The sequence below is a fragment of the Salvelinus alpinus genome, chromosome 6 (assembly GCF_045679555.1).
Source record: "Salvelinus alpinus chromosome 6, SLU_Salpinus.1, whole genome shotgun sequence".
In the NCBI taxonomy this organism is placed as follows: domain Eukaryota; kingdom Metazoa; phylum Chordata; class Actinopteri; order Salmoniformes; family Salmonidae; genus Salvelinus; species Salvelinus alpinus.
The window spans coordinates 84,196,475-84,215,771 of NC_092091.1; the positions used below are offsets into that span (position 1 = coordinate 84,196,475).

The 19,297-nt window shown below is 45.3% G+C and overlaps 2 protein-coding genes across 2 annotated transcripts; both read right to left on the bottom strand.

Annotated features, from left to right (window-relative positions):
• LOC139577727 (CD5 antigen-like) lies at positions 1–2,789 on the bottom strand. The gene is made up of 4 exons (XM_071404911.1): positions 2,486–2,789; positions 1,752–2,057; positions 1,336–1,626; positions 1–516 (listed from the first exon to the last, which is right to left on the bottom strand). Exons 1-4 carry the CDS (start codon positions 2,688–2,690, stop codon positions 188–190), a joined length of 1,131 nt encoding a protein of 376 aa, XP_071261012.1. The 5' UTR covers positions 2,691–2,789; the 3' UTR covers positions 1–187.
• A 4,947-nt stretch (positions 2,790–7,736) lies between these two features.
• Positions 7,737–15,919, bottom strand: LOC139577728 (CD5 antigen-like). The gene is made up of 5 exons (XM_071404912.1): positions 15,496–15,919; positions 9,861–9,890; positions 9,324–9,629; positions 8,590–8,895; positions 7,737–8,464 (listed from the first exon to the last, which is right to left on the bottom strand). The coding sequence occupies exons 3-5, from the start codon at positions 9,523–9,525 to the stop codon at positions 8,037–8,039; spliced, it is 936 nt and encodes a 311-aa protein (XP_071261013.1). The 5' UTR covers positions 9,526–9,629; positions 9,861–9,890; positions 15,496–15,919; the 3' UTR covers positions 7,737–8,036.
• Positions 15,920–19,297: the final 3,378 nt, after the last annotated feature.

Here is a 19,297-nt window from a genome sequence, read left to right on the forward strand (position 1 = left end):
TACCTTGTAGTACAGGTAGGAGGTGGTGATGGCTGTCAGTAGGAGCAGCAGCACTACAACGTGTCTGATGATGAAGGCTGGCAGAGGAGAGGCTGCAAACAGAAACACCTTTGATGAGGGGACTGATCATCATCACATAGATCTGTGGGAAATCTGTCAATGACAAAGTTATAAGTCTGGTTCATGTTCAGTTACCTGTGATGGTGAGGGAGAGGAGCTCACTCTCAGAGGAGAAGTCATGAGAGAAAACATAATTGTCATAAACACAGCTGTAGTTCCCTTGGTGGGAGTCATCTGCAGCAGGGAAGAGGAAGGCAGCAGAGTGATTGACAGCTGTTTGGGTCTGTGTTCTGTTGGAGCCGGTGAACGTGAGGAGGAAGGAGCCTCCTGGGTACTGTGGCTGAGTGGAGCAGGTGATGGTGAAGCTGTAGCCCCTGAACACCTCGGGCCCCTGGTGGCCCCTGGAGACCCCTCCCATTGAGTCAGTCAGGAAGATATCAGGCTGGACCAGGAGATCTGTAACAATAAAAGAGAAGAAGAAAAACCTCTTCAACTAGTTTCCTATAGATATGACAATAACATCAGCATGTAACAGTGCTAGCCACCCTCCCTCACAGGGCAACATGAGTAGTGGGCCTACAGTCACTGAGACAACATATGTTGATATCAGGCTTAAGCAGGACATCTGGAACAAGAGGAGAGAAAAAGAAAACGTAGCTCCTCAACTACTTTCCTCATTTAGATATGACAATAACATGACATGTGACAGTGGTAGTGAGTAGAGACGTTCACTGAGATAACACTCAAATACAAAAGCATTCTGGGATATTTAACTTGTATTTCATTCCTACTTGACACCCGTTGATCTATTTAGTAAAGCAGACTGACAAGCTAAACAGTCATCATGAGAGGTGCAGAGGAAGTTGTATGAATGAAGGAAATCAGTTGAATATAATTATAATATGTTGATATTTCCTGAGCAGATCACTGTGAGTCCAGGAAGGAGATATAATACATGGACAAAAGTATGTGGAACTCAGCAGTGAGTTTTACAACAGAGGATTATTTTTACGCTCTACGTGGTTCAACACTCGGCGGTCCGTTCTGTCAGCTTGTGTTGTCTACCACTTCACGGCTGAGCCGTTGTTGCTCCTAGACGTGCCACGTTAAGTCACTGAGATCTTCAGTGAGACCATTCTACTGCCGATGTTTGTCTATGGAGATTGCATGGCTGTGTGCTCGAGTTTATACACCTGTCAGCAACAGGTGTGGCTGAAATAGCCGAATCCACTGATGTCCACATACATTTGGCCATATAGTGTGTCTTGTTATTACCTGAGCAGATCACTGTGAGTCCAGGAGAGACTAGCTTATAGCTTCTTCTGGAACACTCCCTCAGTGAAGATTCAGACTCAGACCCAGAACATTGAACTTCAAACCCTCTAGTGGTGTTTCCAGTTAGTACTGAAACAGTGGAGCCACAACCCAGCTGTCTACACACTACTGCAGCTACATCCTCCTGGTCCCAGTCATCAGTTCCCACAGTCCTCCACTCTCCCTGGTCGTACCGCTCCACTCCACCAGCACAGCGACTGCCTCCTCCCACCAGCCTCACATCATCAGGCTCTGAGAAAAGAAAAGAGAGAGACAGTAATCTTACTATTTTCTCACTAAAACACACCTATATTGTCTCTCATATTCTTCACTCCAGGTGAGAAACAATGTTGATTGAGTGACAAACTGTTTCTTACCTGAGCAGGTGAGTCCAACAGCATTACCAGGTAGGCAGGTGTTGTGTTTTCTGTCTGAGGTGTCACAGTCCAGGAGAAGGGACTCTTTGCCTTTACACTGGAACTCTTTATCCCAGGTCTGACCCTCACCTCCTCCATAGAGCCCCCCCTGTAGAGCTGCAGGAGCCCCACAGCCAAGCTCCCCACAGACTACCTCTGCATCCTGCCGGTCAAAGTCAGCTTCACACACTGAGGCCCAGGACTGATTGGACTTCACCTCCACTCTCCCAGAGCAGAGACCAGCTCCATCCACAAGCCGCACAGACTCTGGAGAAAAAGAGTTGGTTGAACATTCAATCAGTTTTGTTGATGACACTGTCGAGGACTAAACACAAATATGTTGGATAAAAGATTGTAGTTTGCTATGTTTGATACTGTAAGAGGTAGAAATGGGTTCTTAGTCACTCAGGATCGGGTTGGGAATAATGCAGGCAGGAGACAGGAATAAGTTCACTTCACTTTATAGAAAATAAACAGCTGGACATCCATCAGGCAGCTTCACTTCAGTACCATCTGAACTACAATGATCTGCCCATGAACATCTCCCATAAACCAATATGACAAACACAAATATAATGTTTAAATACATCTGACATCTCTCCCTCTCTTTAAATGAAATAAAAACACATAAAACATGATACATGGTAATATTATATAATGTACAAATAAATCTCTCAATATGACCAGTCTCTTACCTGAACAGGTCACATGATGATAATATCCACCATCACAGACACCAGGTCCTCCTTCTCTGATGTCACACTGTCTAATAGAAGACTCATTTCCATCACATCCCAATAGTGCGACTCTTCTTCTTCCATCTTCAATCAGAGGTCCAATAGATTCAGCTACAGGATTCCCACAGTCCAGCTCTCTACACACAACCTTAGTCTCTCTCATGCCCCACAACCTAGAACATAGACCCGACCACTCTCCTCTGTAGAAGGCTTCCACTGTCCCAGAACAGGAAGTGGTCCCATTCACTAGTCTGACTGAGTATTCAGCTGTAAACAGCAGAGAGGAAAACACAGTGGTGAGGACAGATGATGACAGTGATTCTGTTATTCTAACAGCAGTAATGCTTTGTGGTTGACAAGTATTAGTAGTTGCATAAAACACTACTTGTTATTGGGTTTTAGAATGGTTTGTATGGACACATGAATTTCTCCATGTGGGATAATAAAGTTTACTAATATTGAACTGCTATAATCACTGTAGATTTATACTCCACCTACCTGGTGGACTGACGCTTTGAGCCTGGAGATCTGAGGAGAAAGAGAGGAGTCAGAGGAGAAAGGGAGGAGTCAGAGGAAGAGAGAGACAGAGGAGGGACTTCCACCCTGCCACAATCCAAAGAATAAACGCCAGCCTATCCCGGGACTGTGCCCTGCGACCCAATGTACACCTGGCCCACCATCCCACCCTCGATCTGGACTGTCTCTATGACCATGTTCACCTGTACAGGGAGACAGTCCCCATCCTTGCCAAGACTCTCAAGGACGTCGCTTTAAACCGCAGCCCGACCTCTCCACCCAGGAACAGCGGAGCAATCTCCACCCCGCCGAGATCACCGAGACAACATCCCGGACCAGCACCCTGGACCCCCCAGCCACGACCACAGCACCACCAACCTCAATGCCCACCACAGCCAGCGCAGCACAGACCACTCCAGCCCAGCTTCAGAGCCACCCAGATGAGGCCTACCACCCCCCTCCTCCCCACCGCAGACCCACACCTGGAGGAGCCACAGTCCAGCAGGCAGAGCTACGCACAGGCTGTGAGAGGAGCAACTGGCCCAGCCCCCACCAACCAAATGAGTGACATTAAACAAATGCTGAGTCTACTATGCTCACATGTGATGGGCCGAGGGTCATGGTAAGATGAGCACAAGAACTCCACCATTCTCACACTACATCCACCCAAGTGGCATGACACAAATTCTATCTAAATGATAAACAAATCACATTTGCAAAATAAGAGTTTACTTTAATTGAAAAATCCTATTTTAATGGTTCTTCTTGGATTGTGAGTGTTTGTCTCATTTTGAAAGGTAAAGAAAAGAGAAAAAAAAAAGTTATGAAGTCTTTTTACGTTACACGTTGGAATATACAAGGATTGAAGTCCTCTGCTTTTGGGCTAAAGAGCAGAAACCCAGACTTCCTGAAAGAAATTGATGATGTTGATATTTTAGTACTACAGGAAACATGGTGCAGAGGTGATGTTTCCACTGGCTGTCCACTAGGTTATAGGGAGATAATCATACCATCCACTAAATTAAAAGGAATCAAACAGGGCAGAGACTCAGGGGGAATGCTAATATGGTATAAATCTGAACTAATTAATTCAATCGAATTGATCAAAACAGGAGAATTCTTTATCTGGTTAAAAATCAACAAGGAGGCTATCTTGACAGATAAAAACGTCTTCCTCTGTGCCACATACATTCCCCCCTCAGAGTCACCCTACTTCAACGAAGAGAGCTTCTCCATTCTAGAGGGGGAGATTAGTCACTTTCAGGCCCAAGGCAACGTACTGGTCTGTGGAGACCTGAATGCTAGAATAGCAGAAGAGCAAGACACTATTAACAGTCATGGGGATAAACACCTACCAGGAAGCAATAACCTTTCCCTCCCCACATATCCCCACAGAAACAACTATGACAAAGTGAAAAACAAAAATGGATTACAGCTCCTGAAGCTCTGTGGAACACTGGGTCTGTACATAGTCAATGGCAGGCTGAGAGGGGACTCTTTTGGTAGGTACACCTACAGCTCATCCCCTGGCAGCAGCACTGTAGACTACTTCCTCACCGACCTAAACCCAGAGTCTCTCAGAGCCTTCACAGTCAGCCCACTAACACCTCTCTCAGACCACAGTAAAATCACAGTGTATCTGAGAAGAGCAGAACCCAACCATGAAGCATCACGGCCCAATAAATTACATGGTACTAAACAAGCCTATAGATGGAGTGCAAACAGTACAGACATCTACCAAAAAGCAATTAGTAGCCAAAAAATACAATCTCTCCTGGACAACTTTTTAGCCTTAACATTCTCCTTCAGCAATGAAGGTGTAAATTTGGCCGTTAGGAACATAAACTTTATATTTGACAAATTAGCCTCCTTGGCTAATCTAAAGAAGCATAAGAGCAAACCAAAAATAACAGATAATGAAAAATGGTTTGATAATGATTGCAAAAATCTAAGAAAGTCATTGAGAAATATATCTAATCAAAAACACAGAAAACCAGACAACAAAAATATACGCCTCCAATATGGGGAAACACTGAAGCAATACAAACGCACCCTAAGAACAAAAAAGGAACAGCACATTAGAAATCAGCTGGATGGAATTGAGGAATCCATAGAATCAAACCACTTCTGGGAGAATTGGAATAAATTAAACAAACCTCATCATGAGGAGTTGGCTATCCAAAATGGGGATATGTGGAGAAATCACTTTGCAAACCTCTACAGCACATATGTCAGAGTCAAGGCCCGCGGGCCACATCCGGCCCGCGAGAAGGTTTTTTACGGCCCCTGGGATGATCTTGATTTATTATTAGAACCGGCCCGCAGACCGCAGCAAGCCGGCAGCCCGCAGATCTTTTACACGCACCAATACTACATTTCCCACAATGCAACGGTGACGCACCGAGCAGTAGGCTGCTTCATTTCAATATTTATTGGCACAGCAGTCGTCAGCATCACAGTAAAATTAACTTTCAGATACCCATCAAAAATGGCAAAACGGAAGGTGGACACTGAGAACCGGGGGTTTCAAACAAGGTGGGAGTCGGAGTATATGTTCACGGAGGTAGCTGGAAAACCTGTGTGTCTTCTGTGTGGAGAAAGTGTGGCGGTACTGAAAGAGTATAATCTGAGACGACATTATGAAACGAAACACGCGGACAAAAACAAGAATATGGACATGGAACAAAGGCTACAAAAGGCAGAGGAATTAAAACGAGGCCTCAAATCTCGACAGGCTCTGTTCAAAAAAGCCAAATCACAAGGCCAGGCTGCTGTCAAGGCCAGTTTTATTTTGGCAGAAGAGATCGCTAAATCAGCCCGGCCATTTACGGAGGGGGATTTCATCAAAAACTGCATGATTAAAGTTTGTGACGAAGTTTGCCCAGAAAAAAGGCAACTCTTTTTAAATGTGAGTCTGAGCAGAAACACCATTGCCGAGAGAGTAGACCAGTTGTCCATCAATCTAAAAGAGCAGCTTGTGAAAAAGGGAAAAGATTTCATTGCATATTCCTTGGCTGTGGATGAGAGCACCGACATTTCTGACATTGCCCAGTTGTCAATTTTCATCCGCGGAGTGGACTCCAGCCTAAGCGTGACAGAGGAGTTTTTGGCTTTACGTCCTATGCATGGCACAACTACGGGGCATGATTTGTATGAAGAGGTGTCAAGATGTGTAAATGAGATGGAGCTGCCTTGGGAAAAACTCGTGGGTTTGACAACCGACGGAGCACCTGCGATGTGTGGACACAGGAGCGGACTGGTGGCGAAGATACGGGAAAAGATGCAAGAGGAAAACGCGACAGGTGAGCTGACAGCTTATCATTGTATCATACACCAGGAAGCGTTGTGCGGTAAAGCCTTGAAAATGGAGCATGTAATGAGCATCATCACGCGCACAGTTAACTTTATCAGAGCCAAAGGTTTGAATCACCGCCAGTTCAAGGCATTTCTGACGGAGTTAGAAACGGAGCATGGTGATTTGCCTTATCACACAGAGGTGCGATGGCTAAGCCAGGGAAAGGTGCTTCAAAGATGTTTCGAGCTTCGTGAGGAGATTTGTCTGTTCTTGGACAGCAAAGGGAAAGACACAACACAACTCCGAGACGAAATGTTTCTGTGTGAAATGGCTTTTCTGTGTGACATTACGAGTCATCTGAATGCAATGAACTTGCAGCTGCAGGGTCGGGATCATGTCATCTCTGATATGTACAGTACAGTGAAGGCATTTAAAACCAAACTGACTCTGTGGGAGACGCAGATGCGGAAAGAAAATTTGAGCCACTTTCCCAGCTGCCAGACCATGAAAGAGAAGCTCTCTACCAGTGCGTTCCCGAGCGCACAGTTGGCTGATAAAATAGGTATGCTTGCCGCTGACTTTCGACGCCGATTTGCTGACTTTGAAGCACAAAAAAGCAGGTTGGAACTGCTCGGTAACCCATTTGCTGTTGACGTGGAAAGCTCACCACCAAACCTCCAAATGGAGTTGATTGACCTCCAATGCAATGATGCACTGAGGGCAAAATATGCGGCAGTGGGTGCTGCGGAGTTCGCCCGTTTCCTCCCCGACACAATGCCCCAGCTGCGCATCCAGGCTGCTCAAACGTTGTCTATGTTTGGCAGCACATACCTGTGTGAACAACTGTTTTCTTTGATGAACCTGAACAAAACATCACACAGAAGTCGACTTACTGCTGAACACCTCCACTCAATTCTGAGGATTTCCTCAGCTCAGAGCCTTACCCCGAACATTGATGAACTTGTGGAAAAGATGGGACACCACCAAGTATCACCCTCAACCTCAAACAAGTGAACATTACTGTGCAATCACATATTTAGAGTTTTTACTCAGTTCAAGTTTAAAAGTTAAAGTTTAATATTTGTTTTCACTGCATGTTACTTCTCCTTAAACAAAGTGTTGTTTTTGATTAATAGATTTTTGCACTTTATTTTATTGTATTTCAATCCAATTATATTTTAAAAATATTTCAGTTGAGTGGATGATAGAAAATTGCTATTATTGTTTTTTTCTTTGAAGTAAATTTAGCCCACTTTTGCTAAAATAGAAAATATAGGCTACTGATGGTGCCTTGAATACCGGTTTCTTTCATTTAATGTTCATGTTATGGGGATTTTTATATAAAGGAAATTTGTCTTTTGTGTCTGTTGAAAATTAAAGATTACTGACAGAGCCATAAGAAAATATTGCTTTATTTATCTGATCATATTGGAATATATTTGTTAGGTTTTCAGTAGGTTCAATTAGGTTCACTAGACTATATGCGTCATTTAAAATTTTTTCAATGAACATTCGAACAGTCCGGCCCTCGGCTTGTAGCTAAATTTTTTATTTGGCCCTCCGTCCATTTGACTTTGACACCCCTGCTCTACGTGGTTCAACACTCGGCGGTCCGTTCTGTGAGCTTGTGTTGTCTACCACTTCACGGCTGAGCCGTTGTTGCTCCTAGACGTGCCACGTTGAAAGTCACTGAGATCTTCAGTAAGAACATTTTACTGCCGATGTTTGTCTATGGAGATTGCATGGCTGTGTGCTTAATTTTATACATCTGTCAGCAACATGTGTGGCTGAAATAGCCAAATCCACTGATGTCCACATGCTTTTGGCAATATAGTGTATCTTGTTATTACCTGAGCAGATCACTTTGAGTCCAGGAAGGTGATCATAGCTTCTAGAACACTCTCTCAGTGCGCGCTTAGACCCAGAACAGTAAACTCTGAACCCTCTAGTGGTGTTTCCAGGTAGTACTGAAACAGTGGAGCCACAACCCAGCTGTCTACACACTACTGCAGCTGTAAACATCACGTCAGAGAAAGCTCCCACAGTCCTCCACTCTCCCTGGTCGTACCACTCCACTCCACCAGCACAGCGACTGCCTCCTCCCACCAGCCTCACATCATCAGGCTCTGAGAAAAGAAAAGAGAGAGACAGTAATCTTACTATTTTCTCACTAAAACACACCTATATTGTCTCTCATATTCTTCACTCCAGGTGAGAAACAATGTTGATTGAGAGACAAACTGTTTCTTACCTGAGCAGGTGAGTCCAACAGCATTACCAGGTAGGCAGGTGTTGTGTTTTCTGTCTGAGGTGTCACAGTCCAGGAGAAGGGACTCTTTGCCTTTACACTGGAACTCTTTATCCCAGGTGTGACCCTCACCTCCTCCATAGAGCCCCCCCTGTAGAGCTGCAGGAGCCCCACAGCCAAGCTCCCCACAGACTACCTCTGCATCCTGCCGGTCAAAGTCAGCTTCACACACTGAAGCCCAGGACTGATTGGACTTCACCTCCACTCTCCCAGAGCAGAAACCAGCTCCATCCACAAGCCGCACAGACTCTGGAGAAAAAGAGTTGGTTGAACATTCAATCAGTTTTGTTGATGACGCTGTCAAGGACTAAACACACATATGTTGGATAAAAGATTGTAGTTTGCTATGTTTGATAGTGTAAGAGGTAGAAATGGGTTCTTAGTCACTCAGGATCGGGTTGGGAATAATGCAGGCAGGAGACAGGAATAAGTTCACTTCACTTTATAGAAAATAAACAGCTGGACATCCATCAGGCAGCTTCACTTCAGTACCATCTGAACTACAATGATCTGCCCATGAACATCTCCCATAAACCAATATGACAAACACAAATATAATGTTTAAATACATCTGACATCTCCCATTTTTTAAATTAAATTAAAAACACATAAAACATGATACATGTTAATATTGTATAATGTAATAAATAAATCTCTCAATATGACCAGTCTCTTACCTGAACAGATCACATGATGATAATATCCACCAAAACAGAAACCACGTCCTCCTCTGCCACACTGTCTAATAGAAGACTCATCTCCGCTACAACTATATATTCTGAATCCTCTTCTTCCATCTTCAATCAGAGGTCCTCTAGATTCAGCTACAACATTCCCACAGTCCAGCTGTCTACACACAATCGTAGTGTCTCTTATCATGCTCCACCAGGTAGTACATAGACCCAACCACTCTCCTCTGTAGAAGACTTCCACTGTCCCAGAACAGGAAGTGGTCCCATTCACCAGTCTGACTGAGTATTCAGCTGTAAACAGCAGAGAGGAAAACACAGTGGTGAGGACAGATGATGACAGTGATTCTGTTATTCTAACAGCAGTAATGCTTTGTGGTTGACAAGTATTAGTAGTTCCATAAAACACTACTTGTTATTGGGGTTTAGAATGGTTTATATGGACACATGAATTTCTCCATGTGGGATAATAAAGTTGACTAATATTGAACTGCTATAATCACTGTAGATTTATACTCTACCTACCTGGTGGACTGACGCTTTGAGCCTGGAGATCTGAGGAGAAAGAGAGAGACAGAGGAGAAAGGGAGGAGTCAGAGGAAGAGAGAGACAGAGGAGAAAGGGAGGAGTCAGAGGAAGAGAGAGACAGAGGAGAAAGGGAGGAGTCAGAGGAAGAGAGAGACAGAGGAGAAAGGGAGGAGTCAGAGGAAGAGAGAGACAGAGGAGAAAGGGAGGAGTCAGAGGAAGAGAGAGACAGAGGAGAAAGGGAGGAGTCAGAGGAAGAGAGAGACAGAGGAGAAAGGGAGGAGTCAGAGGAAGAGAGAGACAGAGGAGAAAGGGAGGAGTTAGAGGAAGAGAGAGACAGAGGTTAAATGAACATCAACATGACCTTTCATGATGTGATGGGAAGACAGACTTATCATGAGGTTTCACATGTGTTTGGTTACATAGTGTCCAATGTTCTTCTGAGTGATAAAACAGCAAACATTAACAGTGTTTACTTATCAGACCCACATATATAATAAATATACTATAATATACTATATTCATATGCTTTTAGTACTCACACATGAATCATATCCTGTATGCAGGTCATGTGTTGTTTTGAGCCAGCAGTAAAAACATACTGACAGGACAGTTCCTCTTTTGGCCACTAGGTGATAATCTGGTGTCACAGACGCAGGACTGAAGACTAAAGAGAAGCATTGCCCCAATTATCTCTCCTTTCTCCTAAAGTGTACACTTGTTCCCTTCACTGAAATGACTGGTAAACTAAATATGGTGGAAACGCCCACTTGATAACAGAAGGTAGAGTCCTCTGAGTGGAACGGTGGGAGACAAACAGTACCTCCTCTCCCCTTCTCCTTTCCTCCCTCTCTCCACTCCCCTCCCCCTCTCTTCCCCCCTCCTCTCCTCTCCCCCTCTCCCCCCTTTCATCTTCTCCCCCTCATCACCCCTCCTCTTCTCTCCCTCCCCCTCCCCCTGTCCCCTCCCCCTCTTCTCTACTCTCCTCTTCTCCCCCTCTCCTCTTCTACCCCAGTCCTCTTCTCTCCCTCTCCTCTTCTCCCTCCTCGAAAATTCCACCCCTCTCCTCTTCTCCCCCTCTCCTCCCCCCTCGAATATTCTACCCCTCCCCTCTTCTCCCCCTCTCCTCTTCCTCTCCTCTTCTCTCCCTCTCCTCTTCTCTCCCTCTCCTCTTCTCTCCCTCTCCTCTCTCCCTCTCCCTCCTCCCCCTTCTCTCCCTCTCCTCTTCTCTCCCTCTCCTCTTCTCCCCCTCTCCTCTTCTCTCCCTCTCCTCTTCTCCCTCCTCGAATACTCCACCCCTCTCCTCTTCTCCACCTCTCCGCTTCTCCCCCTCGAATATTCTACCCCTCTCCTCTTCTCCCCCATTCTTCCCCTCCCCCTCTCCTCTTCTCCCCCTCTCTTCTCATCTTCTGACCCTTGCTCTTCTCCCCCTCTCCACTTCTCACAATCTAATTTTCTCACCTTCTCTTCTCTCCCCCATCTCTTCTCCCTCCTCGAAAATTTTCCCCCTCTCCTCTTCTCTTCTCCCCTTCTAAATTCTCCCCCTCTCCTCTTCTCTTCTCCCCTTCTAATATTCTACCCCTCTCCTCTCCTCTTCTCCCCCTTCTAATATTCTACCCCTCTCCTCTTCTCCCCCATTCTTCCCCTCCCCCTCTCCCCCTCTCATCGTCTGACCCTCTATTCTCCTCTTCTGCCCCTTGCTCTTCTCCCCCTCTCCACTTCTCACAATCTCATTTTCTCACCTTCTCTTCTCTCCCCCCTCCTCGAATATTCTACCCCTCTCTTCTCTCCCCTCTTCTCTTCTCTCCTCTTCTCCCTCCTCGAATATTCCACCCCTCTCCTCTTCTCCACCTCTCCTCTTCTCCCCCCTTGAATATTCTACCCCTCTCCTCTTCTCCCCCATTCTTCCCCTCCCCCTCTCTTCTCATCTTCTGACCCTCTATTCTCATCTTCTGACCCTTGCTCTTCTCCCCCTCTCCACTTCTCACAATCTCATTTTCTCACCTTCTCTTCTCTCCCCCATCTCTTCTCCCTCCTCGAATATTCTACCCCTCTCTTCTCTCCCCTCTCCTCTTCTCCCCTTCTAATATTCTCCCCCTCTCCTCTTCTCTTCTCCCCTTCTAATATTCTCCCCCTCTCCTCTCCTCTTCTCCCCCTTCTAATATTCTCCCCCTCTCCTCTCCTCTTCTCCCCCTTCTAATATTCTCCCCCTCTCCTCTCCTCTTCTCCCCTTCTAATATTCTACCCCTCTCCTCTTCTCCCCCTTCTAATATTCTACCCCTCTCTTCTCTCCCCTCTCCTCTTCTCCCCCTTCTAATATTCTCCCCCTCTCCTCTTCTCTTCTCCCCTTCTAATATTCTACCCCTCTCCTCTTCTCTTCTCCCCCTTCTAATATTCTACCCCTCTCTTCTCTCCCCTCTCCTCTTCTCCCCCTTCTAATATTCTCCCCCTCTCCTCTCCTCTTCTCCCCCTTCTAATATTCTCCCCCTCTCCTCTCCTCTTCTCCCCTTCTAATATTCTACCCCTCTCCTCTTCTCTTCTCCCCCTTCTAATATTCTACCCCCCTCTTCTCTCCCCTCTCCTCTTCTCCCCCTTCTAATATTCTACCCCTCTCCTCTTCTCTTCTCCCCTTCTAATATTCTCCCCCTCTCCTCTTCTCTTCTCCCCCTTCTAATATTCTACCCCTCTCCTCTCCTCTTCTCCCCTTCTAATATTCTACCCCTCTCCTTTTCTCTTCTCCCCCTTCTAATATTCTACCCCTCTCCTCTTCTCTTCTCCCCTTCTAATATTCTCCCCCTCTCCTCTCCTCTTCTCCCCCTTCTAATATTCTACCCCTCTCCTCTTCTCCCCCATTCTTCCCCTCCCCCTCTCCCCCTCTCTTCTCATCTTCTGACCCTCTATTCTCCTCTTCTGCCCCTTGCTCTTCTCCCCCTCTCCACTTCTCACAATCTCATTTTCTCACCTTCTCTTCTCTCCCCCATCTCTTCTCCCTCCTCGAATATTCTACCCCTCTCTTCTCTCCCCTCTTCTCCCCTTCTAATATTCTCCCCCTCTCCTCTTCTCTTCTCCCCTTCTAATATTCTCCCCCTCTCCTCTTCTCTTCTCCCCTTCTAATATTCTACCACTCTTCTCAACTCCCCCTCTCCTCTTTCCCCCTTCTAATATTCTACCCCTCTTCTCTTCTCTCCCTCTTCTCTTCTCCCTCCTTGACTATTCTACCCATCTCTTCTCCCCCTCCCCCTTCTAATATTCTACCCCTCTTCTCAACTCCCCCTCTCCTCTCCTCTCTTTCTTCTTCTCCCCCATTCATCTTCTCCGCCTCTCCACTCCTCTTCTTCCCCTCCCCTCTCCTCTTCTCCCCCTCTCTTCTTCTCTTCTCCCCATCTCCTCTTCTCTCCCTCTCATCTCCTCTTCTCCCCCCTCGCTTCTCATCTTCTGACCCTCTATTCTCCTCTTCTGCCCCCTGCTCTTCTCCCCCTCTCCACTTCTCACAATCTCATTTTCTCACCCTATCGTCTGCCCCTCTCCTCTTCTGCCCCTCTCCTCTCCTCTTCTCTATTCTCCGTTTTACTAGCGTTTAAGAGCAGTTGGAGGCCACGGAAGGAGTGATGTATGGCATTGAATCTCATTTGGAGGTTAGTTAACACAGTGTCCAAAGAAGGGCCAGAAGTATACAGAATGGTGTCGTCTGCGTAGAGGTGGATCAGAGAATCACCAGCAGCAAGAGCGACATCATTGATATATACAGAGAAAAGAGTAGGCTTGAGAATTGAGCCCTGTGGCACCCCCATAGAGACTGCCAGAGGTCCGGACAACAGGCCCTCCGATTTGACACACTGAACTCTGTCTGAGAAGTAGTTGGTGAAACAGGCGAGGCAGTCATTAGAGAAACCAAGGCTGTTGAGTCTGCCGATAAAAATACGGTGATTGACAGAGTCGAAAGCCTTGGCCAGGTCGATGAAGACGGCTGCATAGTACTGTCTTTTTTTAATGGCAGTTATGATATCGTTTAGGACCGTGACCAGCTCGAAAACCAGACTGCACAGCGGGTACGGTGGGATGCGAAATGGTCAGTGATCTGTTTAATAACTTGGCTTTCGAAGACTTTAGATAGGCAGGGCAGGATGGATATAGGTCTGTAACAGTTTGGGTCTAGAGTGTCTCCCCCTTTGAAGAGGGGGATCACCACGGCAGCCCTCCAATCTTTAGGGATCTCGGACGAAACGAAAGAGAGGTTGAACAGGCTAGTAATAGGGGTTGCAACAATGGCGGCGGATAATTAAAGAAAGAGAGGGTCCAGATTGACTTGCCCAGCTGATTTGTACGGGTCCAGGTTTTGCAGCTCTTTCAGAACATCTGCTATCTGGATTTGGGTGAAGGAGAAGCTGCGGAGGCTTGGGCAAGTAGCTGCGGGGGGTGCGTAGCTGTTGGCTGGGGTTGGGCCAATAGCTCCTCTTCTCTCTCTTCTCCTCTTCTCCCCCTCTCCTCTTCTCTTCTCCTCTCTCTTCTCCTCTTCTCCCCCTCTCTTCTCCTCTTCTCCCCCTCTCTTCTCCTCTTTCCACTCTCTCCTCTTCTCCCCCTCTCATCTCCTCTTCTCCCCCTCTCATCTCCTCTTCTCCCCCTCTCCTCTCACCTTCTACTCTCCTCTTCTGCCCCTTTCTTCTCTTCTTCTCCCCATTCTACTCTTCTCGTCACCCCTCTCTTCTCCCCTTCTCTCCCTCCCTCCTCTTCTCCCCTCTCCTCCCCTCTTCTCCCCATCTCCCTTTCTCCTCCCCTTTCCTCCACTCTTCTTCCTCCCTCTCCTCCCCCGTTCTTCTCCTCTTCTCCCCCTCTCTTCTCCCCTTCTCCCCCTTCTCTTCTCCCCCTCTCTTCTAATCCTCTCTTCTCCTCCTCTCCCCTCTTCTGCCCCTTTCTTCACTTCTTCTCCCCATTCTACTCTTCACCCCTCTCCTCTTCTCCCTCCCTTCTCCCCTTCTCTCCCTCTGCTCTCCGACCGTTCCACAGGTGCATGTTCATTAATTGTTTATGTTTCATTGAAAAAGCATGGGAAACAGTGTTTAAACCCTTTACAATGAAGATCTGTGAAGTTATTTGGATTTTTACGAATTATCTTTGAAAGACAGGGTCCTGAAAAAGGGACCTCTTTTTTTTTTGCTGAGTTTACAAGCTTCAACGGCTGACTTCAAATATCCACATCAATGTGAAAGTAACCACAGCATAAAACAGCTGACTGGGAATGTAAACTAAGCCAGATAAATCCTACACATGCATTGAAATAAAAAGGCACACATCAAAGGAATTACTTAGGCCTTCAATCGACAAGGACGAGTAACGACAAACAGACTCAACCAAAGAATGAAGAAAATTATGAAATACAAAAGGAAAATCTACACATTAAAGGAAAAATCCACCCGCAACCACTCATTCTTTTTAATTTACTGTGTTAAATAACACTCATGTGTGAGAACAATCATTTTTGTTAACAGATCTTTCCTTTCTGCGTTACAATAAGGTTGGTAGAAATATGGAAAATCGTTGAGGAAATCTGTTGCAGCTTAAATCGAGTACAAAATCCACAATGCAATGATCTCACCTAAACAAACTGCACTATCAATTTAGGAGTCTACAATCTCACCATATTCAACCTGCAGATCGATGTGTCTCACAGAGTGGAGTTGAAATCACAACAGCAGATATACTTTTGAGGAGATGGGAAACGTTGACGATGCCACGTCATTGGCCCACGCGGTGCATTCTGGGCGATTCTGGGACAGGGATCGCTCTCCTTCACAGAGTGAATGGGAGTTTACTGGGCGCTAGCTCAAAAACCCAACATTAACACGAATTTAGTCAACAAGAAGTACAACATTACTAATATTTTCCGAGATGTGAGGTAATTAACTTTCTATCTGTAGTATCGTTTAGCTCTGGAATCGTGGCATTACGTACTTTCGAAGAAAATAGGCACATTTCTCGACATAAAGTACACTGACTATGAGAAGGGATTGCGTGACGATTATCTTAACAACCGCGTGACGCAGCATGACAACCTGAACGTGATTGGTCGACAGTCTGCTGGGAAGGGGGTTATACATTATATCATTAAATTGGATTCCTATCTCCTTTCTATAATGTCTCTGGCAAAGGCACCACGCAATGCATCTTGGACTAAAGAGGCAGACAAATAGGAGAAACCTATTAGACCCTCCGTTAAATTACCAATTTCCAAAGGCAGGAACATCACAAAAATATGATCAATGGCTCATTCGAGAGAAGACCTCCCGAGTTATATCGTCCAGTATTGATATCTGACGTGTATGAATAACGTTTTCGCGATCTAAAAGTCATATTCCTATTAACTTCCAGTGTAGTGAGACTTTATCACGGTGCTACGTCATACCGGACATATTTCTGCCTGCTTGAAGGCAAATAACTCAGATACACATGAAAACAGGAAATGACGCAGGGAATCGATAGAACATCACTCAGAAATGAACAAAAACAATACAATATTTAACCGTAACCTGCACCGCTGATTGGACAGCGCCTCCATACAGGAAGGCAATGCATAGTGGGGCTCCGTGGCCTGTGGTTGAATGAACAACGTTTCTGTCCAGTAGCCAGCTAGAAATATTCAGTTTGTGGGCAGTTAAACATTTTTTGGGCACAGTTGAGTAGCATAAAATGCTTATATGGAAATAATTACAGTCACGCAGATCTTTAGAAATTGTAGGATCGATTGTAAATTGGCACTCATGAAAAGCGTTGCCGACCCCCTGCTATAATGTATATGAAGTCACCCTTGTGGAGCGGTTCCTATTGTGCACTATGACAGTGTCATTGTCTCATGTGCTTCCCAACAAAATTGTTGCTCTGCATTCAGAGATGTTCCTTATGATGTCGGCACCCAGCTCATTTTGTATTTGCCTGTCTGCATTATTCACCAGGGAAAGAAAACATTCTGTGAATACTGAAGCATTGCATCAACAAGGTGGCTCTGATAATATTGAAACATTGTATAAATGAACGAGGCGGCTCAGAGAAACTGAAACATTTAGTATCAACAAGACAACTCTGAGAATATTCATATTGCAACATAGTAGTCAACACGGAGGCAGCAGGGCCAGTTTGTCTGTCTGATATTATTGTGTTGCCTACGCAGCATCTGGGTGCTCATTATATACTAAAAACAGCCCTACATCCACACTATAGATAAATAACTTAGCAATATTTAATGACCTTATGCAGCAATATTGATCTGTTCATATTTTAATTCAGGAAGATGGACAAGCAACACTGATGGAGTGAGAGGTGGAAATGCATTATACCAGAGGTAGGTAGACTACAGGTAGGGATTAGGATGCAGACAGAGCAACACTGATGGAGTGAGAGGTGGAAATGCATTATACCAGAGGTAGGTAGACTACAGGTAGGGATTAGGATGCAGACAGAGGATGATGATGTAGTCCTATTGTTTTATTTAACTAGGCAAGTCAGTTAAGAACAAATTCATATTTACAATGACGGACTAGGAACAGTGGGTTAACTACCTTATTCATGGGCAGAACAACAGATTTTTACCTTGTCAGCTCAGGGATTCGATCTAGCAACCTTTCAGTTACTGGCCCAACGCTTTAACCACTAGGCTACCTGCCACCCCTATAAGCAAGAAGTTTATTTTTGGCTCCCTACAGAAGGCTATATCAAACCGCTGATACAGTACTAGACTACTAGGGTGAAAAAATGTTCCCGGACGTTTACAAAAAATTATAAATTACATTTTTTTTTTTTTTGTGGGGGCGCTGCAGCACCCTGATCATGCCTACTTCCCTCAGCTATACTCTGTCTCCTCACCTCTGCCCTCCTTCCCTCAGCTATACTCTGTCTCCTCCCCTCCTCTCTCTCTCTCCTCTGCCCTCCCCACCCCCTCCTTCCCTCAGCCAGTTGCATGTTATTTTACCAGCCCAGCAAATTATAATATATCTTACAATATCAAAACATATCTCAGTAACTGTCACCAGTGTATATGAGTATAACAGCCTCCTACCTGTGCTCCAGAATAAGATCATGAATATCATTGCAGGTATCATATCTGTCTCTAACTGGGGCTCCACTGACATATACAGTCTACTGTCATGTAGAGGACTGAAGACTGGAAAATACTGCGAGGCTATATGACTTGTCTCATTACTTCCTTATTTCAATGGTGTGGAAACCTTTTCTTAGATCAGTGGTTGAACTCAGCTAAATAGAGCAAACTGATCTGTTGTGAAAAACCCCACAGGAAACTGCTGACAGAGCAGCAAAGTTTCACATACAGTTGAAGTTGGAAGTTTACATACACTTAGGTTGAAGTCATTAAAACACATTTTTCAACCACTCCACAAATTTCTTGTTAACAAACTACAGTTTTGGCAAGTCGGTTAGGACATCTACTTTGTGCATGACACAGGTAATTTTTCCAACAATTGTTTACAGATTATTTCACTTATAATTCACTGTATCACAATTCCAGTGGGTCAGAAGTTTACATCCACTAAGTTGGCTGCGCTTTTAAACAGCTTGGAAAATTCCAGAAAATGATGTCATGGCTTTAGAAGCTTCTGATAGGCTAATTGACATCATTTCAGTCAATTGGAGGTGTACCTGTGGATGTATTTCAAGGCATACCTTCAAACTCAGTGCCTCTTTGCTTGACATCACGGGAAAATCAAAAGAAATCAGCCAAGTCCTCAGAAAATAAATTGTAGACCTCCACAAGTCTGGTTCATCCTTGGGAGCAATTTCCAAACGGCTGAAGGTACGACGTTCATCTGTACAAACAATAGTACGCAAGTATAAACACCATGGGACCACGCAGCCGTCATACCGCTCAGGAAGGAGACGCGTTCTGTCTCCTAGAGATAAACGTACTTTGGTGCGAAAAGTGCAAATCAATCCCAGAACAACAGCAAATGAACTTCTGAAGATGCTGGAGGAAACATGTACAAAAGTATCTATATCCAAGGTAAAATGAGTCCTATGTCGACATAACCTGAATGGCCGCTCAGCAAGGAAGAAGCCACTGCTCCAAAACTGTCATTAAAAAGCCAGACAGTTTGCAACTGCACATGGGGACAAAGATCGTACTTTTTGGAGAAATGTCCTCTGGTCTGATGAAACAAAAATAGAACTGTTTGGCCATAATGACCATCGTGATGTTTGGAGGAAAAAGGGGGAGGCTTGCAATCTGAAGAACACCATCCCAACCATGTAGCACGGGGGTGGCAGCATCATGTTGTGGGGGTGCTTTGCTGCAGGAGGGACTGTTGCACTTCACAAAATAGATGGCATCATGAGGAAAGAAAATTATGGTGATATATTGAAGCAACATCTCAAGACATTAGTCAGGAAGTTAAAGCTTGGTCGCAAATGGGTCTTCCAAATGGACAATGACC